This window comes from Sinohyriopsis cumingii, chromosome 15, assembly GCF_028554795.1.
Source record: "Sinohyriopsis cumingii isolate HCF-2022 chromosome 15, ASM2855479v2, whole genome shotgun sequence".
NCBI lineage: Eukaryota > Metazoa > Mollusca > Bivalvia > Unionida > Unionidae > Sinohyriopsis > Sinohyriopsis cumingii.
In genome coordinates this window covers 146,625,077-146,648,662 of record NC_142975.1, presented here as the reverse complement: position 1 = coordinate 146,648,662, position 23,586 = coordinate 146,625,077, and the positions used below count along the sequence as shown (strand labels likewise).

Genomic DNA, 23,586 nt, shown 5'->3' with positions numbered 1-23,586 from the left:
TCCTTCCTTTCTTCATCTCTTTGGTTTCCCACTTTGATGACCTGCCACTTGTCTATAAAAATCCAATTTTTGATGACCTGCCACTTGACTATAAAATCCAATTTTTGATGACCCGCCACTTGTCTATAAAATCCAATTTTTTATGACCAGTCACTTATCTATAAAATCCAATTTTTGATGACCCACCACTTGTCTATAAAATCCAATTTTTGATGACCTGCCACTTGTCTATAAAATCCAAGTTTTGATGACCCGCCACTTGTATATAAAATCCAATTTCTGATGACCCACCGCTGGTCTATAAAATCCAATTTTTGATGACCAGCCACTTGTCAATAAAATCTCAAGAATGGCTAGAAGATAATCTTGATTACACCTTCTGTCAATCTTGATATCAGGTTGTAAAACATGCATTTTATACTCTGATGTAACAGAGAAAGTAAATTCTTGCAAGAAGGTTAGAGTGAGTCACACAGTACTCTATATAGGTGCTAATAGGGCATGGTTGGTTCTGCAGATTATTGACCAATGTGTTTCAATGACCTTGACCTTTAGTCAAGATGCACAATCTTGAAGTGTGACCTTTAACTTTAAGACCCCAGTGACCATAGGTTTCTTAGTACAATAAATGAAAGCCATCCACAAAGTTTAGTTAAGGAGCTTACTCCAGAATGTAAGTTAATTTGCCAAATCCTTCTTTTCTTTGATTTACAATGATCATGACTTTTGAACCTTGGATCCAAAAATCAACAGTCCTCTTTGATGCATCATATGAAAGTCTTCTATAAGCTCTTGTCAAGGTATATGGTCTAGAACTAAAAATATTTGGAAAAAAACATTTTTCTTCTTTCAGTCAATGACCTTGGCCTTTGAACTTGTGACTTCCCCAAAACAAATGGTGTCTTTCTTACCCAATGTGTAAATCATCCACAAACTTTAATAGCAGTAAATGGCAAAGTACTAAAATTTCTGTGGAAACCATTTTTCAGTCAGTGACCTTGACCTTTGCCCATTTGATCCTAAAATCAATATGATTCTACCATGCTCCAAGGTAAATCATCTATAAAATGTAGTCTACATTTGTGAAGCATAAATAATCATATTGTCTGGAAGCCAGTTTTCTCTTTTAGTCAGTAACCTTTGACCTCCTGACCCAAAAATTGATAGCCTTCTTCCTTCCCATCAGTGCAAGCCTTCCATTAAGTCTGGCGATTGTAAATTGTGGAGAACTTTAGTTACTGTGTTGAAATGAAACAGACAAGTGGATGAAAAGAAGGACTACTTCAGGTGTTAACAACCTATGGCACATGAGTCAACAGAGGCATGGTGGACTTTTGGAATAGGATGTGGCATTAGATTTAGTATTGTATTCTATGTTCTAATAAAACAACAATTAAATTAAAGGGATTAATATGGCTTGGCACTCAGCATTCTACAATTGAGCAGACACGACACAGCAGTTCTAAAATGCTGCCAATGCCTGGACTACATCATAACATAATAATATCTCTGCCTTCTGATGCATGTGTAATAAAATATGCATATGCAACCTGGACAGAAAAAGTGGTCTGAAGCATGGCAAGACATACACACAAATGTATGAAAATCAAAATATCCAGTACAATGTATTAAAATTTAGAAAGCATTCCCCCACCCCCCATCCCTGCTCCCATACTGAGAATAGTATGTCTCCCATCTCAGGTTCAATCCTAAGTGTCAATGCATATTCAGGAGTAAGTGGCTGTCACTCCAAGGTTGGTGGTTTCTTCAACATTCTCCAGTTGCCTGGGTCATAAGGTTACTTGCTTTACATCTCAGGTAGAATAGTCAAGGTTTCATCTTGGTCAATGCAGGAACACAATATAGTGTTTGGCTATAAAACTTACCATCCTAGAGGAGAGCCCCACATCATAAATACTGCCATTATTAAGTTCATAAATCACCATCATTTCTCATGGTTTATTTTAGACATGTGCATATCTGAATTTTCACTTGGGTGGATTCCATATTTACTTTAAAGATCTTATCAGGAAGGGTCTGGTGTCAGATATAGGTTTTATATTTCCATTCTTATCTCCCTGCATAAGGATTATCCTAAACATGTCTGCACAACATGACATCATAAAAATGTCTTATTTGATATGTTCCTATTCTAAATTTAAGGGTGACCATGCATACTTGATAAGGGAAAGTTCACAAAATCTGAGAGCTTCTAGTTGAAGGTCTGTGAATGTATTTTAGACCTTTTTCAGTACGTATAATGATAATAACAAATCTGTATTTTCAAAAGCAAATATGTACACATGCAAACAGCCAATAAAAGGTTAACTTATATACAGTGGGCCTAGGCAGCATGTTTTATGCCATTTAAAGTATGTACACAAATTCTGAGTAAAGAAAGTATTAAAAAAATAAGTTTTATAAATCGTAAACCTAATTATAGTGTAATTTTTAACTTAGCTAGGACATTTGCAAAAACTGCAGTTTTAAACAAATGAGCAAAAGTTTTAGAAAATCCCACAATCTGCAGGAAATCCATAAGCATGTTCACCATGGGATTTTAAGGTCAAACTCTGGAGCACAGTGAACTGTTTACAGGTCATCAGTATTCCTGTAAATTTAGTCTGTTGATAAAATATCGTTCAAACAATATGAAATTTCAAATTTTATTTATTTAAATCATGACTTCATAATCAATGCATTGTATAAGTTTATTTTGTTTATTATCCCAAGTAGGTAGGTAGGTAGGTAGGTACAGTGGTCTCTGGCTACAAAGCTAATTAGCATAAGATAGCTTCTCTCATAATAGAAATACAGTAATTAATGGATCCCATTATAGTAGTTAAATTTTGTTTTGCTACTTAAAATACAGGTTCCTAAGTCAATTCAGACACACCAGTTTTCTGAAATTATGCTGCCATTGTGACATCATGACTCTCCCAGTGATGATGTGCTGCAGAGAATTGTATATTTGGCTAGTTTTGACAACATTTGCAAAAAGTGTGTTAGAATGGACTTGTGCTTGAAGTGTTTATTCTAAGTGGTGGTTTAATTTTACCAAGTGTTCATCTTTGCCATTAACACTTACAATTGCAACAGTAAAACTACTATTTCAAATATTCTCAAATACAAGGCCATCCATTAATTATAATGTGATTTGACACCATTAAATACCATACTTTTATGCTTTTGGGCACTATGATGATATCTGATATGAGCACTCCTAATTCTAAAATAACCATACCTAAAATTCACTTTTCTGACTCACGTTAACAGTGCTATAAAGGAGTAATGTATGTACATGTACAGTAGAACCTGTCTTGAAAGACCACCTCTTTTGCCCAAAAAGTATGGTCTCTTAAGACAGGTGGTCTCTCATAACAGGTCTCAATGCTATATAATCAATGAATTTTGTGCATTGAGAATGTGGTCTCTCAAGACAGGTTGATCTCATCAAGGTCATATGAGAGTCAAGGCCTGGAGATATGACACAGATTTTATTTCATCAAGGTCATATAAGAGTCAAGGTCTGGAGATGTATAACAAATCTGATTTCACCAAGGTCGTATGAGATCTAGATAGACAACAAAATTTTATTTCATCAATATCATATGAAAGTCAAGGCCTAGAGATATAAAACAAATTTGCTTTCATCAATGTCATATGAGAGTCGAGGCATAGAGATATAAAAACAAATTTTATTTCATCAAGGTCATATGACAGTCAAGGCCTGGAGATATACAACAAATCTGATTTCATCAAGGTTATATGAGAGTCAGGCTTGGAGATGTACAACAAATTTCATTTCATCAATGCCATATGAGAGTCAAGGCCTTGAGATATAAAACAAATTTGATTTCACCAAGGTCTTAGGAGAGTCAAGGTCTGGAGATATACAAAACATCTGATTTCATCAAGGTCATATGAGAGTCAAGGTCTGGAGATAAATAAAAAATTTGATTTCATCAAGGTCATATGAGAGTCAAGGCCTGGAAATTATAACACTCTGACACTGAGTCTGAGGTCGAGTTTCTATCATCAGCCATTGAGAAACAAGCTTTCAAAAGCAGCATAATTTTTGAATCTCTGAAAAAACTCTAAAACTTTATCTTAAGAATTTCAGGATGTCCAGGCCATTTTTTTTTTTTTTTTTGGGGGGGGGGGAATGCAACTGGACTAAAATTACTCATGCCCTCAATTTAAGTTCAATTTAACAACAACAAAAAAAACTGAATTTGTTTTTTGCTAATTTAAGATTGTTCAATAAGATGTCCAGACCAAATTCTGAGTAAACGTTATATCATGCATCTTTAAGCTGCTAAAAATTCCTCACTTGAAAAGGCTATTTTCCTGAAAAAATGCCTTTTAAGAGGTTTTTCCAAGGGTAATCACTTTGATAAATGCAAAGAAGGGACTTCCTATAACATTGTTTGTTGCATAATCACTTGGATAAATACAAAGGGACTTCCTATAACATTGCTCAACTTCCTGTATCTGTGGACAGAAACGTTCTCAAACAAAAATGAGAAAAATTCTATACATAAGGACAGTCTGAATAAAATTCAGATCTACTTATAATAATCAAGCAGATCTGACAGGCACCAATACATATTTCATGTTATGGTGACCTTGGAAGTCCCAGTCAACCTACATTTAGCAACCTAACAGACAGAGCATTCCATTTCATGTTACCAAGGTATAGTTGGCTTCTTTCCTTTTTCATAAATGTGAAATCAGTGAATCAATTGATAAACAGAACATTTTCTGTGTCTTTCAGGTCTTTGTTGAATGGTAATCTTGATTATAATTTTTAGTTAGACTGAAGATCTCCCATACCAATTTGCCATGCCAATATATATGTCAAACTCTCTGTGTGTGTGTGTGTGTATGTATCTATATATATATATATATAAAAGTTTCTTTTCAATATTTTCTGTCAGATTTCTTTTTAAGATTAAACTAAATTAAGATTAAACTAAAGTAAAACTTTAAGATCAAAATTCTTTGGGAACAAATTTAATTTTGGGTTTGTAGTTATTTTGGTTAACAGTTTAGTTAACAGAGGTTCACTATTTTAACCTAAAAAGGACGTGATCATGTCTCCTCATGTACCAGATAATCAATGTTTCTAAAAATAGATATCTCTAATAATCAGAGTTTCATTGCATCTGTAGATGTCTCTATGTTAGGTTTAGTTTATGACATTCTGAAGACCATTGGATGGCCATAGACTCTTGTTAAATTCTGTTTTATGGGATCATTTAAGTGTAAATCTAGCATTAAGGGGATTCCAGTTTGCAGAGGTATCAGCTTAGAGAAGTTTCACTGTACCTTCAGTTGATGAAGGTCAGTCTAACTTAAGCATCACTTTGGGTAAGTTATTTAGGAGAGACGTCAATCAGTCTGGTTACTCTGGTGAATCAAATGGTGTTTTAAGAATAAACAGTGCATCTTTGTGTGAAAAGAAATTTTATCTTTATACATCTCTGTATCTTTTGTACCTTATTGTGTATTGTAGCCTTCCTAAAGTCAGGGATGTTCAACATATTTGTTTTTATTCGTCTCACATTAAATATTTAATAAACTGCACATTGCTTGCAGAAGTAAACAAATATGTCCTGTTACTAAATAAGATTATTCAGTATCAACCTGACAAAGAAATAAAATTTCAAAAAATTTCTGGTATAATGAATTAATTATTACACAATTTGTGTGGTTCGTCACCAAAATAATTTCCCTTTTCATGAGTTGCTTAATGTTTTCACCATCCATGCACACAATACCAAATTTAATTTGTCTACCTCATTTGGTCTTGCTTAATCATATTAACATGGTTTGCATTAAAAAAGTAAAAGATGAAAAGTTTTAAAAAGTGAAAAGAAATTTAAAAATTACTGTAATGGCTTTAAATTTAATTAGATAATCAACATCTAAATATAAATATGCTTAAAAAATTTAATTTCTCTATCTTAAATTTAATTTCTCTATTTTAAATTTAGTTTCACTTTTTTCAGTGCCTATTGCTAAATTGTGCCAAGAAGTTTTTGTTGAAAACTTTCAACTCCGTCAAGTTCTAAATTGTAAAAGAGTGAATTGTTTCTGTTGGCTTGAAAATCCAATCACATCATCCACGTATGTACAGAAACAAGCTAGATGAGTTTAATTTGCATACATTCAGTGCTTTTTGTGTAATTCTTGTTAATGAACTTCTCTGGCTGCCTGTATGCAAATGGATCAATAGACAAACTGAACCAAATCAAGATGTCCCCAATGCAATATTAGAGAGATATCAAATTATTTTTTCCAACAGGTATTTTCAATAATACATGTATAATGAAATTTTGACCCCTGTCAGTCTAATTTAGAACAGCCTTCAACAGTATTCAATTTAATAAAATCAGATCTTCCCAGTCCATTGAGGGGATCTGATGGACACTGATAATAGGTCATGTTCTGTTGATCTTGTTTTTCATCAATCAAATCACAGCTTTCAAATTTCTGAAAGTGATAGACATCATTCAGAAAATGTTGTTACTTAAGATAACTGTCCCTAAACACAAAATGTAAGGCTTTATCTGATAGGCTATGAAAAAATAAGCTGACTGTGAATTCCAAAATCCACCAAAACAATAATTTTTATCAGGGTCTGTCAGATCTCCATGTAGAATGTGGAGATCTGTTTATAATCAGACTCAACCTGTATAATGATATAAAAAGCAATATACTCACATGCACAATGGACAAATTAGATGTGCAAGTATCTAATAGGAAGTTATGCAGAGATTATACCATTATTTCTGTAACGCCCTAATTACTGCCAAATTTTTAGGAATAGTCAATCACAAACAAAGAATACCATATATACTCACTTATAAGATGAGTCCAGCTGAAACTGCACAGACTCAGAATGTGCCAGCAGATCTGGGTCTGTGCCACTTGTTAGAAGTAATCAGTAGAACAAACAGCATAGACCCTGATCTACTGATGCATTATGCCATGGCAGGTCAGGATCTTTGTTGCTTGCAGTTTGACTCAACTTATAAGTGAGTGTATATATATGGTAGGTGATGCCAATCTATTCGAGACAGTCAAGGGACTGAAAAAATTTCCTCTGCCAACAATGTTGTTGCTGTAGGGTTTAATGCCATTTTTCAGCACAAGATAGGCTATACATGGTGGTCAGTATAAATGGTGGAGGAAGAACCCAGGAAAACCCTGGAAAGAACCACCGACCCACAAGAAGCTACAGGCAAGCTTTCTCAGAAACCCATGTTGGCCAAACATGAGACTCGATACCCATGCATACTGAGGTGAGATGGCAATGATCCATAATGGTGAGCACTATAGACCACTCTGCCACTCTAGATCCCCACCTGCAGACAGTGTAATTAATATTGAGGAGTCTTCAGATAGCTGTTTGTAGCTTTACAAGCTAAACTCTGATTTTGATAATATTTTCTTTTAAAATAACAAATGAACTGAAAACCAGTAGTGACTGGTGTTAACAATTCTTTGATCAATTAATCAAAATTAAATTCCCAAAACATGTTAGTACAAGTGAACAGGTGCACAATAGAAATCTTCAATGACAAAAGTTTATAATTATCATTTTTCTCTGAGCTCACAGAAGCGTAAATATGTGACGATGTTTGACACTAATTACTATGTAACACAGTGATGCCATTATGAAGGCAGTAAAACAGAAGTGTCATAATCAAATTTGCATATTTATTAATACAACTAAAACAATAATGGACTTTAGAAGCTAAACATATGAAATAAAATGTATAAATCTGATACATCAAACATACTACTTTTACTGGTCTCTTCGAATCAAAAGAAAATGGAAATTTGACATTTTCATCCAAATGCATTGGAGGGCACATATAATATCCTCTGTTTGCAATTTGAATTTCACAACCAAATGGCCTCTGTCCAGAGTAGATGAATGCCCACTAAATTCTGGATTATGCATGCACTGTAGCAGAGATTAATTAAAGCATCCTTTAATGACAGGTGATCATTATACAGAAGTGTTCTTTGCAACAAATTTAATATTGAAAGAAAATACACCAGGTACATGTATATAGATGTACAGGTAGTTTTAACTTTAGCCATGATATATAATGCAGAATCAAGCCTGACTTCTATTTAGTTCCTATATTACCCAAGATAGTGTACATCATAAACATATTCCCAGTCACAGATGTCTTTGGGATAGGCCAGCATCAATTTGCAAGAAAAGTATAACTGTGTCACACAGTTAAACATAATTCATTTTTAACAGACTGCATATGCAGTAAATGGAAATGTAGCATTTGCTTTCCATCAAAACTATCACGAAATACATGGTCCATCAAATTTTCTGTGACCACTTACATTTTTGACTGACTCATGGATTTCCTTAATTCTCCATTGCTTTATATTGAAAAGTGGGCCACTGACCCATCACAAGGGCCCACTGAATTTCTGAACTAGGGAGATCCCTGCATGGTTGTCATCCACATGTAATGCCTGCATGTGTCAGATATTGTAGATGTTAAAGCCAGACATGCTGGGCATTAACCAAAAAAAACAAAAACAAATATGTGTAGTATATTGTTTAAGTTTAATCCTCACATGTTAGAAAATCCCTGGTACAGAAGTGAGATAAGGATTGGGATTAAGATTTCACATCTCTAAGCCACTCAATTAAATCCACATCTCATAGTCGTGATATGCACTGTATACATGTGTGTGTGTGTGTGTGTGTGTGTGTCCCATGAACTTCACATTATTGGTCCAGGTGTCCCAAGGTGTTGAAGATGTTGGACCATCCTTACCTAACTCTAAACATGGTCATCAGCCTCCCTCATACACTGCAGAATGTTATAAGAAAATTGAGAGCAGCCTTTCAGTTATGAGTGAGTGGGATCAAGAATCCAGATAAAAGATAAATTTTTCCAGACAATGGACAGCTCCCTTTTTATGAGGAATGTTATTTCAGCAGGTCAGCACTTTTTTTTTCTCACCTCTGAAAATAATCTGCTACATGTGAAGATATGGTGCAGGTATTTCTCATGAAGTCGTCTCTGACTGAATATACATGACAGGCAATATATGATATATATGACAGATCTAAACTCACATTAATATTATATCAAATATTGCTTTTTATAAGATAACAAAAAAACTTAAACTTTTCATAAATGGGTCAAATCACACTTTTAGGTTTCCCAAACTTGTTACATACATGTTAAGTGATATGTTCATTGTATGAGACAGGAAAATGTCTGTCTGCTTTCAAGATTGCCAAGACAGATATATCATAATTTTCTCATCATAGTATTTGATGGAACATGCCAAATATTGGTGAGCACAAGCAAAACAAAAAAAACCAATGCAATAGTTTTATGGAACAATCAATGTTGCCTCCAAAAATGATTGCATAGAAATTACTGTATGTGCTCACTTATAAGTCAAACCAAACTGCCAAAAATAAACACCCTGATCTGCCAAATGATACTGTGCCTACAGATCAGGGTTCTATGTGGTTTGTGCTGTTGATTACTCCTAACAAACTGTGCAGACTCAGATCTGCCTGTGTATTATGCAATGACATATCTGGGTCTGTGCAGCTTGCAGTTGTATTTGTCTTATAAGCATGTACATATGGTACTTCATTATAATGCAGTCTCACTGTAAATCAGTCCACTCTATGATTCTCATGAACATCTTTTTAATGTGGAAGTAATTTAATGTGAGTGAGAAGAAAAAGACCTCTGATTAAATCCTTGTGGAATTTTACTGTAATTTTATTATGCATGTTATGTTTGGCCACAACTGTTCTAATACCTAATTTTTCAAATCCTCACAATGGCAATAACCAAACATGATGGAGGTGATCTATTACTTTTGACAGGTGTCGTAGACCTCCATTTTATATGGTTGAGAACACCTGAATACCTCAACCCTGATAACATAAAAATCTGCATCTGATAATTCAGCTTGGACATAAAACAACAGGCTTTCTTCAACTTTTGACATGCAGAAACGAAATATTCATAAATCAATTCAATGCAACCAGATTCCTTTTAAACTAAATGCTTATCAACTCTGATAAAGAAAACCTTCCTTGTGAATAGATGACTCAAGCTTTTGACGAGAGTTGAACGAGATGTTCCCCCAATTTAATCATTATTGTACAGTTTTACATGGAGGGAGACGATATATATCTTAGATCTTTAGTGACATCCATCTTCTATGACAAACAAGACGAGCTGGACACATTGTAGATTTTTTACAAACAAAGAACTCAGACTCTAATCTGGTTCAATCGGCACATATGCCATTTTCGTATTAGCATACCAAAAGGGGAATTAGCATATCATCAAACCTTCTCATCTTCCATACTCAAAAATGAAGATTATATCATGGATGGATTTTATCTTTTGGTTGTGAAGGGGATTTTACTGATAGAGTTATGCCAATATCATAAAGGAAATCCTACATTTTCCTGGCTTCAAATCGTTGGCTTTATCAGAAATGTCAGGTTGTGTTGGATAGAAGTTGATTTGTATAGTTGATAACATTGATTTTATATAATTGACTATGTATCATATTCTTCTATATTAAAATAAGCACAAATTCATGGATGAGATCACTACTGATAAATAAATAATTTTGCTTCATCTCTGCCTGCATTCAGGATGTGTCCGATGATATTGGATGATTCTTATTTATCAAACGTATACCACCAGCATGCTGTGACAGAGTATTTGAATATTTCTCATTTTATTCAGCAAAACGGTGTCTACATAATGCAAAATCCAGACCTATCATTATGACATTAATACACCAACATGGCATTTCAACATGCATAATTGAATGATTATGCAGTTACTTTGCAAATTAAAATGCCACGGAGAGAGAAAAAAAATGAAGAGTTAAAAGATTATATTGTATATTAAATGCTCTCCTCCTATTCTGAAAGTACTGATATCATGGCAGTGACTTGCTTGCTTTCCACCTCTGCAATCCCAAGTTTAAGCACATGCAAGTATGTATTTATCCAATGATAAACCCATCCTGGATGAGAAACTTACCCCATCCACCCCGATTTTTAATTTTGGCAAATACTGACTAGGGATTATTGGTGTGTCTTTTGCAGCACATGCATAACAGACTGGTTTCATTAGACTGAGCCATCTTTAAAGTGTTTTGCTGCAAGATTTTTGGTTATTGATGACACTAAAGCCTGGTTTCATTAGACTGAGCCATCTTTAAAGTGTTTTGCTGCAAGGTTTTTGGTTTTGATGACTCATGGAACGGTACTTCACTTTGTCAAGACACCAGAACACAAGATATATTCGTTGCGAAGAGAAACCAGAAAAAGGACATGTTTGTCCAAAAAACAATCTATAACTCATGGACAAGAAACTACAGACAGCTGCAAGATATCACCTGTTCCATTCTGATATGCAAATGAGGTTCCTAAAACTAGGTAGACCATTAAGTTTGAGATGAATTTGCCCTCTGGCCAAAAACCTAGCTGAGCTGACCTAGATGACTGGCTGAAGTTAGCTGTAACTATCTCTTGTTAAAAAGTAATTTAAATTTTCAACCTTTACTATTTTTAAATAAGACTTAATATTTTGCAAATACCAAACGAAACATCAACTCTCCTCCTCTATTCTGGTCTACTGTAATTACTCACTTATAAGATGAGTCCAACTGCAAGCCTCACAGATCCAGATCTGCCAGTGCATAATGTGCTGGCAGATCTGGGTCTGTGCAGTTGGTTAGAGAAAACAGTAGAACAAACAATGTAAACCCTGATCCGCAGGGACATTATGCCATGGCATATCAGGATCTTTGTTGTTTGCAGTCTGACTTGACTTATAAGTGAGTAGGTACAGTACAGTATTTTGTTTGTTGTGTTTGTGTGTGTGTGTGTGTGATTTGGATTTTTAACATAGCTTTAAAAAATTTTCAGTCATATCACTATGATGTCTGCAATGTGGCAGTTTATAATGATGTCAAGCACTGGGACATCATGCCACAGACATGTAGCATGAGGTCCCATCCAGTCACATTATCCTGACACCAGGCCGACCAGTCCTATCACTAACCTCTTAATGCTGAGTGCCTAGCGAGGAAGCTCCTAGTACCAATTATGCAAGTCTTTGGTATGACTCGACCAGGAATCAAACCCATGACCTCCGTTATCCGAGGTGGACACTCTAACCACTAAGCCACAGGAGTGGTGTTTGTTGTAATTTTATGATGGATAGTGACAAAGATAATGTCAGTGAAACTATATATTTTCGTTATTTACATTTAACTTAATTTGATTTGCAATTTTAAAGTATGAGATTAAAGAAATAAAACAAATTACTGAATTAAAATAAGCAGCAATCCAATCTTTGATTTACTGACAATATATAACTGCAAGTTTTATTAATTCATCTTGCATGCAAATGTGGTTTCATAGAACAAATTTTCGATAAAAATTTTAAATTTGTCTTCTTTCTCTCATTTTCCAAATTTTTGCTTAATTCAAAAAAAGAAAAAAAACACAGAAATACACTAATGTACTTTCACATCTTTTGCAAATAAAATGATGACCTCATTTCTTATTGGATGGTTTACAAAATGTGTACCTGAAATGATATTCTCCCATTTAACAAATTTCAGCTTATGCTCCTAAATTGTACTGGGAACATTATTTGCATAACAACTGGAAACAGCTGATAACTGGTTGGGGTGGGTGGGGTTCAATTCCCATAATATGTTAATCTAAGTTTTGTCTGATAATTAGCTCGTTCCCTGCTTTTGTCACATTTATTAGGCTAGCCTGTTTGTTTTATCAAGTGAGAAATAGTGAAGTCATCCATCCATGCTAGGTTGGTGGTTGGAGTGTTTCAGGTTTCTTCACCACAAAAATTGTGGCTAATTAGAATACCTTATGGCTTTTCTAAAATATTCAATCCCAGTAATATTTACCTGGTAGTCTTATTCAACCGAACCCTCACTTGGGTCTGTGAGAGCTTTGCTGTACAAGGGTTGGGTAAAATGTTTCATTGATCACCATTACCAACAGAAGGTGCTTCTGTAAAATTTCCTTATCTCCAAATTTCTACAGACATTTTCTGCAATCAGTAAAGCCAAAATAATATTGAAAACTTGAAAGGATAGTACTTAACACCACTACCGATGCAGGTAATGTGTCTTAATCAGCCAACGAAAATGTCAATGTGTATTGAAATGTGACACCATCTTATCATCACAATCATGTGAATTGCTTTTCCAATGTTTGGAAAGCCTCATTTTGGTGTTACATGAAAAATTCTGTTTTTTACCAGGTAAAACTTTCATGATGCAATGCAAGTGTCTGGTTGAATGAGGCATGGAAATACTCAAACTGCTCTACAGTGATGTTCTACTAGGCTTGGAAATATGTGAACTGCTCTCTACTGATGTTCAATGAGGTTTGGAAATACTCAGACTGCTCTCCAGTCATGTTCAGCCAGTCTTGGAAATACTCAAACTGCTCTCCACTGATACTCAACAAGGATTAGAAATACTCAAACTGCTCTTCAGTGATGTTCAATGTGTCCTGGAAATACTCAAACAGCTCTCCAGTAATGTTCACTGACTCTTAGAAATACTCCATTTGTTCTCCAGTGATATTCAGTGAGACTTGGAAATATTCCTACTGCTCTCCAGTAATGTAGGTAAACAGTGAAAGAGTTGAGAGCACCATCTGGGAAGCAGTTTTGGATTTACTTTGATGTCATGATACTGAATAAAAACAGGTGAAAATGCTTAAAAATTGGGGTAGCAGGCTTAATGTGAAACATGCGCTTCTCAATGGAGAATTATGGTAAATAGGACTAAAGATCAACTTTCTTTTGCTGGGATGCTATATACTAATGCACTTTAAAATTTCAACAAATAAACATTGTGATCATTCTCTGGTATTTTAAGCACAAATGGAATAATAAATGGTGCTGTCAGAAGATGGCAAAGCTCACCTGCATACATACACAGTTATAGCTCACACTTGCTATTGCCAACACCACTGGAGACTTAGTTATATGTCCAGCCTTGCTGAGGATACTTCATAATTGGAATATAATCAGATTACTTTATTATTAGAACACTTAATAATTGGGATATAATCAGACTAATATATCATTAGGATACTTAATAGTTCGGATATTGCCACACTAATATTTCATGAGGTTACTTAATAGTTGGGATATAGTCACTGTCACACTAATATCTCGTGAGGATACTTAATAGTTGGAATATAGTCAATCTAATATCTTTTGAGGATACCTAATAACTGAACTAATATATCATTAGGATACTTAATAGTTTGGATATAGTCACACTAATATCTTATGAGGATACTTAATAGTTGGGATATAGTCACACTACTATCTCATGAGGATACTTAATAGTTGGTATATAGTCACACTATTATCTCATGAAGATACTTAACAGTTAGGATATAGTCACACTAATATCTTGTGAGGATACTTAATAGTTGGGATATAGTCACACTACTATCTCATGAGGATACTTAATAGTTGGGATAAAGTCACACTAATATCTCATGAGGATACTTAATTGATGGTATATAGTCACACTAATATCTCATGAGGATATCTAATAACTGAACTAATATATCATTAGGATACTTAATAGTTGGGATATAGTCACACTAATATCTTATGAGGATACCTAATAGTTGGAATATAGTCACACTAATATCTCATGATGATACTTGATAGCTGGAATATAGTCACACAAATATCTCATAAGGATACTTAATTTGGGATATAGTCACACTAATATCTCATGAGGATACTTAACAGCTATGATATAGTCACACTAATATCTAATGAGGATACCTAATAGTTGGGATATAGTCATACTAATATCTCATGAGGATACCTAATAGTTGGGATATAGTCATACTAATATCTCATGAGGATACCTAATAGTTGGGATATAGTCATACTAATTGAGAAGATTAATTTATTTAAATTATTTACTGGAATTACAAAGTGCTCAATCTTTTTGGACTAAATCACTATCTTAGGACAATTCTGAATTCATTCAGGGACAGTTTGGATTATATCATGTGATATTGTGATACATCAATACTGTTGGCACATTAGTACAATCGAGGCTACTGGCACATGAGCAAATTCAAATTTTGGAATTCATTCAGAACACCACAGGAATTCATTGGGAATACTCTATAGTCTGGACTTGTGATAGAACTTAAGGTCTATTAGGGATTTAATTTGCAGTACTGTAAGTTCTTTTTAAATTATCCTTTTGTATTATAGGAAAATAAATTATTTGTTGAATTTGACAAAACTTGGGAGTTTTTGCTCTTTTCTAGTCAGATACTTTATATCTGGAATATAGTATGACCAACATATCATGTGACCTACAACAGTAATTATTAATAATATTTAGTACAGAATGAAAACATTCACAGTTACTCTCCCTGACCTATCCTGGTGTGTCTTGAGAATTTGTTGCGTTTCTGAAATTAGTTGAGTATACAAGTACATTTGAATAAAAGCTGAGCACATTATGACTTTAGTGTGGCAGTGCATTTACTTTTTACATGACAACACTAGTGATCTTTACAAATAGGGCAATAATGTAACTCTTATGAGTTAACTCTAAAATCATTTGAATTTTACTCAGTCTCTTTCACAAATTGGCTATAAAAATGGTCAAACCTTGCAGCAAGCACAACACTACATGCGATGTTTCGTCAAAGGCATGGGGTTTTCTTGCGGGTGGTGGTGGTGTGCGTTAGTAACTTGTGAGGAAGAAAGGAAACAAAGAGTCCCTTGATGGGACTCATGCTCTACTGGGCAAAAACATAACAATTTCCAGGAATTCAAATAAGACCATTTCTTCCTTTTAACTAATGAGTGTGGACACCACAACTGATATTATTCTGCAGTAGCAAGCTTTTAAACGAAGCTGCTGCAGAGGACATACTGGATGCCACCATTTGTATTTAGGACAAAATATGTCTCATTAGAAGTCTTTTGGTTAAAACTCTATGTCATATTGATCAGTCATTTAGGGGGAGTAGTGATGTCAAGATTTCCATGACAGCCATATTGAATATTCAACTGTTACCATTTTTATTTAGGACCAGCCAAGTATAATATAAGATTACTGGTGAAAACTCCAAGTTCATATAGTCATCCATTTAGGAGTAAGTTAACAATATTTTCAACACCGACAGACTGGTGGCCATATTGAAGGTGAGTCATTTTCATCAAGGACCAATAGACACCACAAGAAAACCCTGTATCAATCTGACTTTCCTTTTAAAATGACTAGTTAATGCAAGATTTCAAGATGACTACATATTGGACGTCAGATCAACCCACTTTAGGATCAACAAAACATTATAAAGATTTATTTTAGTGAAAACCCCAATGATGATATGACCGTTTATTCTGGAGAAGTATCAATATTTTTAAGCTGGCCACTGTGGCAGGCATGTTAGACCCTATAAATGAATAATTTTCATTTAGGACCAAGTAGACATTATAAGAAGTATTTTGGTGAAAACCACAAGTAAATATCACTTTACGTTCAGAAGTAGTAGCGAAAATTTTTTCTAGATGGATGCTATAGCGACTACATTGGACAATATCGGCAACATTTTCTTTTATCAGATATCATTTTTTATTAAAAAAAATATTTTAACGTAAAACCTCTGTTAGTACGAGCAATCATTCAGGTGGATATGCGATAACAGTATTTTCAAGATTTCGACTGTGTGGCGGTGATATTGCATGTCAGATCTGCACCATGTTTGTTTGAGACCAACTGGATATCATAAGAAGTCTTTTGGTGAAACACGCACATCAACATAACTTCTGTTCAGGAGGATTTGTGATAAGAAGATTTTTTAACATGGCTGCAGTGGAAGCCATACTAAACTTCAGATTGGCACCGTTTTTATTTAGGACCAACTAGACATCGTAGGAAGTCTTCTAGTGAAAACCCCATGTTGATAATGACCATCTATATATGAGGAGTAGCGATAACAAGATTTTCAAAATGGCCACGTTTGAGGCCATAATGGATTTCAGATCGGCATTATTATCTTTAAGGCCAATTAGACTCAAAAGAAGACTTTTAGTGAAACCCCATGCTGATATGGCCATCCATTCAGGAGAACCAAACAGGGGATCAATGCATAAAGTTTAATGGCAATCTTCCAACTAGTTCAAGAGGAGTACTTGTGCAAACGGACAGACGCATAACGGACGAAAGACGACGGACCATCCCATAAGCTCATCTGGTCTATGACCAGTAGAACTAAAAATAAGTTTGAAATTAAGTCTCCGCGGGACAACGATCTGTAAGATTTCAAAAGCTGAAATGAGACTCTAAAACTATGGACCTGTACAACACACACACACACACACACACACACACACACACACCATATGTCTGTCGCTAAATGTTGTGGTCTATCATGATGATGTACCTCATTATGCTGATGTCCCTCATATTCCAGATTTGGCCATAGATCGCATTACATTGACAAAAATGTTGATTATCTAACTTAATCCGCTTCTTACTTACTTTTCGTTCTTGTTTCACAAGCACCAAATGTAATGAGATTTCACATCATAATATACTAAATTTTTGTGTTTTAATGATATCACAATATAGGCTTATTGGAACATTTTTGTGTTTTAATTATATAACAATATAGGCTTATTGGAACATTTTTGATTATCTAACTTAATCCACTTCTCACTTTCTTTTAGTGCTTGGTTCACAAGAACCAATTATAATGAGATTTCACATCATTATATACTTATAACGCTTTCTCACATATAACGCGGGTTTCATACCGCTGTCAATGTGTTAGAGGAAGTACCATCGTATTTAGCTGTGTATATTACACGCCAAGAAAATGTAGACTGAGTAGATCAGGATCTACACTGTTTAAATCATAAGCTATCTGCGTATTATAAAACATATTCTTTCACGCTTCATTCATGTCTTTGAGTTTTGCTTCTAAGAAAATATTCATAGTACGTTCAAATACACATGCCAACTACATGATTGTTTAAGCTATCTCTTGTTGTATCGACAATTTGTGCAATTTGTAATCAAGTAAATTTGTTTTTATCTGTATTATTTTATATCTGAGACACAATTTGTTTCTCTGCCTCTGAAATGTCTTATTGTTTTCCCAGAATTCGACGAGTCGTTAAATCGCCTTTAATAAAAGAGATTTTCACAGTGGTATCAATTATAGGTTTAAATTATTGACAGCACCGAGCTTTTGAAATTTTCCTGTATTTTCATCCAATCATAAGCATCTTTTCGAAAATATGCCCACATCTGTTTAGCTTATTTTAAGAAACAACCGATATTTTGAACTCAAAAGCGTAATAAAACTTCTGAAAGATTATCCGCGTTATTTTAATTGGTATAACGTATGACTCGAAATTCAAGGGTCCCAAGTTCGATACCCGCCCAGAACAGCCGCGGTTCGCTGATTCAAACTTTCCTTGGGAAATGCACTTAGCCTCCAATTTCCGTATCATAAATTTCCAATAATGTACCAAAAATTACGTTAAAACCCAACTAATCAACTGACTAGATAAAATAACCCAGAAAGAGCACGAATAACATAACTGTCATTCTAATCTCACCTCTGTCTGCGTGGGTTCGAGTCTCAGGTTCGGCCAATGTAAGCATGTGAGAAAATTTGCCAGTAGCTTCTCGTGGGTCGGTGGTTCTTTCCGGGGTTTTCCCAGATTCTTCCTCCACCATTTATACTAGCCGCCATGTATAGCCTATCTTGTGATGAAAATGGCATTAAGTCCTACATCAACAACAACTGTCACTCTAAAAAGATAATGCCTGAATAATGTGGAGACTTTATTGTAAAAAAATGTAACACCCTTATGAGTAAAGGAGAAAAATCGTGAAGTAAAGGACAAAAAAAAAAAGACGATTTACTTCCTCTAAATGAAGAATAAGCACTCAGACTGTGGATAAACAAATTAAAATCTGATACTTCGAGTGTAATGGAAATGGAGGCCATGAAATAAAATTGCATTGATAGGGATAGAGAGTTTGAGAGACGCAAATCAACCAATCTTTGTTAAGACCCCTCCCCCTCCACATTCCTAAAACGAATATAAAATAATTAGACTATTCTCCCCTCTAGATATAATATCCATGCTATGAACTGTAACGTTTATTCATACTATCATTTGATCCATATATGTCATAATGAAAATGTCACAACGGAAAACCAGTCACATTTTCAGAATTAAAGATATTATCTTGAAGATACACAAAACAGATAAGCCCCTGCCACAAATTGAATTCAAAACACACTTCTCAAACACATAAATTTGGCATTGGAAGACAATGTGTCCATTATTTCCACAGTATACAAAAATATATACATATAGCTCCAAACTCCACGTAACTGCACTAAATCGACCTCAAGTGATATAAAAATGCTTCAAAGATATAAAAAAACGAAGGTCATATGATTCTGGTTGGTCTTAATCTTGATTGTATGAACCTAGTCGAAATCCAAGATTAGCTGCTCCTCTTGCAGGTTGTAAATACATGTTTCAAAAGAAATCAAGATTGTAAGTTCCACTTTTTTTTGTCTCACGCTTGACACCAAGGTAAAATGAACTTGTTAAACCTGATCTCTAGCCTGGAAAAATAGTTTGCGTTCACTCTGGTGCTGATAAGCATCGCAAGAACAATGCTAAGAAATGTAGCACCATACATATATCTCCACTCTACTGAAATTCCATTTTCTCCACTCTACTGAAATTCCATACATTGTGCAGCAAAGCCAAATATTAATTTAATTAATTAATATGATATAGCAAGGTGAAGGCGAGGTTTTTACTTTTTTTTTTAATTCTGGTCTTCTGGACCATCCAATGCTGGGGAAAATATTCGCTTTGATGTGTTGCTTGTCCTTGGTGAGAAAAGAAAAATGAAATCTCTAAAGAAAAATATCAGCCAAATTACCCTCCCTTCTTCTCCAAACAAGAGTCCCTAAAAGGGACTGACGGCCAACTCTACGAAAAAAAAATCAGAAAATTAAGATAAAACCATTTATTCTTTATAAATGCTTAGTGCTGAAACCATCTCTGGTATTCTTGAGCGATACCATTTTCAAATCAGCCGCTGTGGCAGCTATACTGGATGACAGATCAGCACCATTTTCATTAATGACGCACTAGACACAATTAGAAGGCTATTTGTGAAAAATACTGTGACAATATCATCATCCATTCCGAAGAATTAGTGATAACAAAATTTGTAATATGTTGATTGTGGCAGCCATGATGGATGCATGGGTTGCAGTTTTCATGTAGGACCAAGAATATGACATGAGTTCGTGTGTCAATGGGACCATAATGGAGCAGTGATAATATTTCCAAGATGACAAACATGGTGCTCAAACTGGATGTCAGATCATAGTCATTTTCAGCACAAGAAGTCTTCTGGTGAAAACAACCAATGACGATATCATTTTCCGTTTAGAACAGTAGCGATTAGATTTTCAAGATGGCTACCATGACGACAATATTTGAGATCAGATCTGCACAATCTGCGTTTGAGACCTACTACACACCATAAGTCTTCCGGTGAAAATACTGTGCTGATTTGACTCTCCAATAAAAACGAAAAAGCAATACAAAAGTTTCAAGATGGCTGCCCTGGTGGCCATATTCCCCCACCCCTCTTTCCGGGTAATGCTACCTTTAGTGACATACAGCCAATACTATTTAGACCAGAAGAAAGTGTTGGATATAATATGTAAAAACCTAGTTATATATTTACACACAGATGACGGTTACCACATGTTGGTGATTTCAACAATGTCTGTTAAAATATAATGCAGCAGCTATGAATACAACATGTAAATGCATTTATTAGAAAACGTATTGGCCAATAAACTGCAGTGACGATCACGAAATTTATGGGAATGTACAGATATATAGGAGATAGCTTAACTTTTCCACATATGATGAAAAGAGATAGCGTTTTTCTTAACAATTAAGAACAGCTGGTAAAAAAAAAAAACATTAAAAATCATTAATTGACAAAGATGGTGTACAGGTAGAGTCATTTTGGAAATGGAAGTGTCGTCAGTCTGCGTCTCCCTGTAAAGGAAGATCAAAACCTTGGCTGGATGTGCGTGATACAAAGCAACTTCCAGCCTTTTAGGTATAGCGTAGGCACAATTACCAACAGGTAGACTGGCATTTACCTGTGTATGATGCGCTAGAAACTCAAAACCTAAACTGTTAATTCTATGAGGATTCCAACTGGAGGCAGATCTAGAATTACTACTACGTAGAGTGCTGGTAGATCTGGATATATTATTTTTACATTTAAATGCGGGCTATATACAGGTAAATAAGGTACATTATGTTCTTACCTTCAAAGTACACACTGGTATTGTGAACCATTTGTCTATCAGCAGGTTTTAGCAATGTTAACCACTCTCCGCCCTCTTCCATCACTTTAATGAACGCAAATTCCCCCGAGGGACCCTGAAACTAATTGTGTATAATTATGTCACACGTAGAGTTCAAACTAAATCATATAATGAAAAGACTCTTGCCAAATTGTTCTACCTTTACCATGTAATTTATATTATATGTTCTTTTGCTTTTTCATGGATGTTAATTTATCAGCATTTTTAAAAAAAAGTAACTTTGGATATTCTGTGTTGTAGGTTCATGTAGCTCCATGTATATTGCAATAAGCTATAGTAATAGATACATGATGCCACACTCTGATCAGAAGTGAACCCCTTCTGGTGCATGTACCGTAAAAGTTACATATTACCTCATGCATATTAAATAAATAAAATTCAAACAGTCTAGTTTATTTTTTTCAAATATGTCAATACGTCACTGATTCAATGCTTAACCATATTATGTAAATACTGTGACATAAAAATATCCACACTGCTTTCAAAATACTGTGACATAAAAATATCCACACTGCTTTCAAAATACTGTGACATAAAAATATCCACACTGCTTTCAAAGTTTTGAAAACAGAACATTATTATCAGGTTTAGCGTAGTATCCTATCAAAATTGTCAGCAACTTCATTAAAAAGTTCCATTTCCTCTTTAAACATATTTTGATGAAAATTGTTATATGGCTATTTCGAAATAGCCACGCTTTGGCTTGACTGAACTCCGAGCTATTGTCATATATTTGATGTTCTTGCACATGAAATTTGTACAGTTGTGTTACCATATTTATGTTAGATATCGCGAACACAACTGCGAAGATAGATCCAGATTTGATATCGCTCATTGCATAGGCAGTTCATAGTAAATGCTTTTCGCTTTAAGTCAAAAATGGAATTTACAGTTTGGCTCTATGTTAAACGCAGCTGAGTAAACGTTATTCACACAAACATTGTATGAACGCAAAATTAAAACAAAATTTCAATAATTACCAATTCACCCACCCACCTATTATACATACATGCATAAGTGTCCCCACCGACCCAACAATCCTCCTTCTAGCCCCGTATCGTGGCGATGGATCAAATTCCGGAACTATTGTGCAGACCTATAGACTGCATCCAATCATATCCCTAAGTTTAAGTCTCTGTCTCAAATGGTGTAAGGAGAGTTGCTCGGCACTTCTCACGTATGCACGCACATTCTGGTGGGCAGTGTGATATAATTCCTACCACTGTTTTGAAAGCATGGGGATAATAAACCAGATAGTTAAATAATGGGTTATTCTGTAATTGCTGTTAATTGTAATATTATAAAGTGATAATTGGATAAGCGACAGTCAGGTTTTCAAGACTAGATTGTGTACTATATTTTCTTTATACAAGATACACCCATTACGTTATAATCCAAACTGCTCAGAACAATGTCAGTTAATCCGCGAATTGTGTAATTTGGAGCAATGTTGAACCATAAACAGATACATTATGACAGATTCACTACGTGACAGTCATATGGCAAATCCACAGACGCTGGAGTCACATGACCAAAGGCACCAAAATACTGCGAACGAACTAAGGGCATTCGACATCGATGGAACATCTGATTATCCACCGATGTATCCCGATAATTCGAAATGGCGACGGCGGGCGGGTTGTGATTTCCCTTGGATTTATAAGTTGTCAAACATCTGATCTGATACGGAATTATATTGTACCGATGGCCGAAAGGCTTCTTTAACCGACCGCAACTCAAAAGCCGTGAGAAATAACGGTACGCGTCTAAAAACAATCGATATGTGAACTGATGTGTTGAAGAAAAATCTGTATACAGTAATTGCAATGTTTCGTGGAAAGGTGAGATCATACCCAATCCACCAGCACACAAACCATGTATGTGAGCTGATATAGGGATAGAAGCTTGCAATTGTGGGTACCAGCCAACTCGGCGGAAAAATTATTTTAACATCTAAAGTCAAAATGATGTGAATAATTAATGACAATCAATTATCATATCAAAGCGCATTGCAGCCAAATACATCCATTCGCCAGGAC

The 23,586-nt window shown here is 34.9% G+C and overlaps 1 protein-coding gene across 1 annotated transcript in view; it reads right to left on the bottom strand.

The window, feature by feature from the left end:
- Positions 1 to 23,586, bottom strand: part of LOC149783004 (uncharacterized) — a 99,123-nt gene that overhangs the window by 18,503 nt on the left and 57,034 nt on the right. The window contains exon 3 of the mRNA XM_089934573.1: positions 21,488 to 21,608. Within this exon, the coding sequence (XP_089790699.1) occupies positions 21,488 to 21,608 (121 nt within the window). The remainder of the gene's footprint in view (positions 1 to 21,487; positions 21,609 to 23,586) is intronic.